Source organism: Saccostrea cucullata, unplaced genomic scaffold (assembly GCF_032062105.1).
Source record: "Saccostrea cucullata isolate Sc308-1 unplaced genomic scaffold, CSIRO_AGI_Scuc_v1 ctg567, whole genome shotgun sequence".
NCBI lineage: Eukaryota > Metazoa > Mollusca > Bivalvia > Ostreida > Ostreidae > Saccostrea > Saccostrea cuccullata.
Window position 1 is genome coordinate 24,873 of NW_026929739.1, and position 5,128 is coordinate 30,000.

Genomic DNA, 5,128 nt, shown 5'->3' on the forward strand with positions numbered 1-5,128 from the left:
CGGACGAATACGGATAGCAATAGGTCACCTGAGTCTACTCAGGTGACCTTAAAAATTCACAGATGGAAGGAAGACAGGTAGACAAATATATGAGCAGAAACCAATTTGACTAACATACTTAACTTGAGCTTTCAGCTCAGGTTAAATGTAGCTGAAAACTTTAGCTTGCAATGTACTACAAAAATATGTAAATACATGTACAGCTGTACATCAAATGTTTCCATCCCTATTATGCAAACAAGTTTCATGAATCCATTCTAACATTCAATATAAAAATTAAACAAAATTTGGATAACAGGTTTTTTTTTCTATGCCATTGAAATTCAATAGAAATTGCCAATGTTTACTGTATACACATACCCATTTCCTTGAGATTATGCTTTCTTTTTATCCATTTTTTCCAAATGAAGAACAAAACAAATGCAACATATGTTGACAATGTCAGAATCACAAATGCTACTCCCACACCAATACCAGGTACTGAGTCTTCACTGCCTGATCTGAAAATATTCAAATAATGTGAAGAATTCAAAAAAATATCAGATATTAAACAATTATGGATTCATCTGATGATGATTATGGTGAGTTATTCACCAGAAAGATTTCAATATTGACCAAGGCAATTAAACCGAGTGAAATATTCTCAAGAGGGGCATTAAACCACATACAAAGAAACTTGAACGCTGCTAAACTAGACATATAACACTTTATTTAGTCAAAAATTTACCTATTTAAGCATACATGAATGACATTTTAAATTATTTTTGAAAACATTGTTTGTGACACCGTAAATCTGGAAATTTTTACGTAGATTTATTTTTGCGAATTTAGGTCAAAAAGCTATAGATTAATTTTTATGTTTCAAAACTTTGCAAATTGATATTGGCACTAAAAATAACCAGAAGTCTCTGTCGAGACTGTAGCTCTACTGGTTTATACTTAAAACAAAGGAAGAGAAAAGTAACAGTTGGGACTTGAGACTTTAAATCAGCAATAAATAGAAAAATGATCCTTGCCACTCATCAAAATAAAAACCGATGCACAGAATTATGTATCTTAGTAAAGTCTACTTGTGTGCCAAGTTATATTGAAATCGAACCAAAACTGTAGGAGGATGAGCATTTTGAAACAATTTCACAAAAATTTCTATTCTTAGTTACCATGGCAACACCATTCATTGAAATCAATAACCGATGCTATGGAACGCCGTAACTGCCTTATATGGACAGCTTTCACTATAAGCTGGTACTTTGTCATTATATGATAGTATTGTCATTATATGACATAAGATGCACAGAATTATGTATCTTAATGTACTCTACTTGAGTGCCAATTGCAAGTTATATTGAAATCGGACTAAAACTGTACGAGGAGTAGCATTTTGAAACAATATCACAAAAATTTCTATTTTTAGCAACCACGGCAACACCGTTTATTGAAATCAAAAACTGATGCACAGAATTATGTATCTTAGTGTAGTCTACTTGTGTGCCAAGTTATATTGAAATCGAACCAAAACTGTAAGAGGGGTAGCATTTTGAAACAATTTCACAGAAAAATCTATTTTTAGTAACCTTGGCAACACCGTTCATCTAAATCAAAAACCGACGCACAAAATAATGTATCTTAGTGTAGTCTACTTGTGTGCCAAGTTATATTGAAATCGAACCAAAACTGTAGGAGGAGTAGCATTTTGAAACAATTTCACAAAAATTTCTATTTTTAGCAACCACGGCAACACCATTCAAAATTTCTGGCTGATACAAATGATACTACATGCCTGTATATATTTGTATATTCTTGCCTTTTAACCCTTATCCTGCTAATCGCGACTCTGAGTCGCGCTGGCTTATCAGATCTGCTGCTGCGGATCGCGACCCCAGGTCATTTTGAGGGGTTTCCTCATCTGATGCTTGTTTACCTGCTATTTTTAGCATAGCATCCCATGTCAATGAATAAAACAAGTATAAATATAAACCAATGGTTTAGAATTTGTAAAAATATACACCAATCAGAAAGAATCATGTGCATAATCACCATCCAAAATACATGGAACTCGAGAACAAAGAAATATTCTAAAATGGCTGACCTAAATATGCATGCTTTTAGTCTCCGGAGCTTTGTAAGAAAGGACATAAGTTTATACATTAAAAGAAATATATTTAAGCTACTATCTAAAGGTATAATAATGATATTTAATGTGTCATTATGATTAATATTTATAGCATTTATATAGTTATTCGGACTTATTATCCATTATCCATACCGTTGAATATAAATCGACATAAATGCAATAAATTGTAGGAATATAGAAATAAAATTTATATGTATAGAAAGCTCTTTCTTTTCCTTATATTTTACATACAACTATGTGTTGATTGCATCAAAGTATGCATTCACTGCGATATCTGTTTAGTACACTTAACTTTCGCCGCAGCAGTGGAACTGATAAGCCAAAACTTTGACCGCAGGATAAGGGTTAATAGTTGAATTTTTTTTTTAAATTTCTTCAGGTTATTGTTTATTTCTTCCTGAAATGGACTTAACTTCTCCCATAGTTTTATTCATTACATCTGATGCATAAGCAACCCTTTTCTGAAGAATGATGCTTAGACTGTAAGCTATAACAGAGACCTAAACAATGTCGCTGGCAATATGCAATAGCTACCACGGGCAGTTTAAAACTTAGGGGAGGAAAATAATTTACAGACAGATACTTTTGAAACGAATATATAATTATCTCACCAGCATGTCATTGTGCAACAAAGTCGTCAGCATTTTATTTGTCCTTTGAACGGGTGAAACGTTTTGAATGGCACTCGTATCGATGAATTTTACACTAAACCAAGCTTCTTCTAAGAGCTAGCTTTATTTACCCACCGTTTCATCTTAAAACCAGAAGTGCAAGTTCATAAATTTGAAATCTCGATCCCGACTCAAATTCGACATCGGAAAGAAAAAAAATTGTTTTTTTTTTTTTCTGAAAATTCAAAACCTTGAGCGGAGGGTTTGTAAAACTGAAAATAAAATAAAACCTGGCCTTAAATATGTAATTAGATCATTAGCATATTAATCAGGAGCAAAGAATAAGATGTTCAAAGAATTCATGCATTTCACAATATAATCATTAGAGCCCCACCCTAAAACAAGAACCCAGACCCTGAGGCCATAAAATTCACAATTTTGGTAGAGGCACTCTTGCTCATCATAACTATGTTTATTTAATACCCAAGAGCAGAGAAGAAGATTTTCAAAGAATTCATGTATTTTCACCATATAATTAATAGAGCCCCGCCCTAACACCTGAACCCCTGACCCTGGGGCCATAAAATTCACAATTTTGGTAGAGGCACTCTTGCTCATTATATCTATGTACTTAGTTGGTTTATTAAATACCCAGGAGCAGAGAAGAAGATTTTCAAAGAAATAATGCCTTTTCACTACCTACTTATTTAGCCCCACCCCAGCACTAGAACCCCTGACCCCAGGGCCATGAATTTCACAATTTTTGTAGAGGACTCAATGCTGATTACAATCATGCAAACAGTTTGACTGCTTGATGTCCAGGAGTAAAGGAGAAGATTTTTAAAGATTGCATTAATTTTAGTGGTTTTGGCCCCACCCCTCAGGCCCCATGGGGGCAGGGATAATGAAATTCACAATTTTTGTTCCCCTTCACCCATAGGTGCTTTGTGCCAAATTTGGTTGAAATTGGTTCAGTGGTTGCAGAGAAGAAGCTGAAAATGTTCAAATGTTAACACACGACGGACGACGCACGACGACGGACGAAAACGGATAGCAATAGGTCACCTGAGTTTACTCAGGTGATCTAAAAACAGATTTGGCGCAAAAAATAACATTCCACAAACGCGGGCGACTTTGATCCATCATCCGACTGTTCAAGTGTCGATTTAAACATCTATTATCCATGATTTACATAAACGAAACTCAAAGAAGGTTCGGTACGATTTTTTCGGATTTAGGGTATCCATGGGCATTTTAAGATAATCAATTGTTTCAAATCCATGCTGATTTAGGTGATGCTTAACAAGCTTTTTAATTAGAAATAGCCACTAGTATCTAACTATTATCAAAAGAAAGCGATTTGGTTATATATTCTATTTATACAAGAGGCCCATGGGCCTTATAGGTCACCTGAGCATCATGCAACAACTTTCAAATGATTGAATTTGGTTCATGTTTTAAGCTAGATGCTATGGCATTCACAATTTTGAAAGAAGCACCATTGCTAATCATAACTATACACTTAGCAATTGTTTAATTTGTTTACTTAATACCGATAAGCAGGGTAGGGGAACAAAAAAGTATGTCAACTAATCAGTAATATTCAGTTAAAATCAGGAGTGCTCCTACCTCACATGAACCCCTGACCCTAGGTCTACACATTGCACAATTTTTGAAAAAGCACACTTGCTTATCAAAAATGTTTGATTAATACCAAGGAGCAGATTTCAAACAATTCATTTTCAGTGTACAAGTAGAGCCCCCCCCCTCCCTATTTTGGTATCCCTGACCCTGGGGCCTTAAAATTCACAATTCTGGAAGAAGAACCCATCATAACTATGTAAATAGTTCATCTGCTTATTACCCAGGAGTAGACAAAAAGATTTTCATAGATGTAATGTATTTTCTAGGGGTGCAACGATACGCCTACTCCACGATACGATACGTATCACGGTATTCAGTTCACGGTACGATACGTATCACGATACATGACATATTGGGTTAAAAAGTCAGACGTTTGTCATCATATGCCTAAAACTCATAAGTCTTATCAAATGCTCATTAGGCTAACACTAGAAAAGTGATAACGTTCTTCGGCCCGTTAAATATGAGACTGGAAACACGTTTATTTGCCGTTTCTGCAGTTTCATAATCATTGACCTCATGTTTCGTGCGGAAGCCATTTTGAAATTGTAAATGACGAACCAAAATGGATGATTCGGATAATTACGGATCGATTGAACCAAACCGTGGTATCAGTTTCACGTATCGTGAACCGAACCGTGGAAAAATAAACCGCGGTATACCGACAAACGGTTTATCGTTGCACTCTTAGTATTTTCACCATATAATCATTATAGAGTCCCGCCCTAACACCAGAACC

General features: G+C 35.1%; 1 protein-coding gene across 1 annotated transcript in view; it reads right to left on the reverse strand.

The window, feature by feature from the left end:
- Window positions 1-343: 343 nt before the first annotated feature.
- The window catches only part of LOC134282091 (uncharacterized), a 60,174-nt gene continuing 55,389 nt past the window's right edge, over window positions 344-5,128 (reverse strand). The window contains exon 6 of the mRNA XM_062764539.1: window positions 344-500. Within this exon, the coding sequence (XP_062620523.1) occupies window positions 344-500 (157 nt within the window). The remainder of the gene's footprint in view (window positions 501-5,128) is intronic.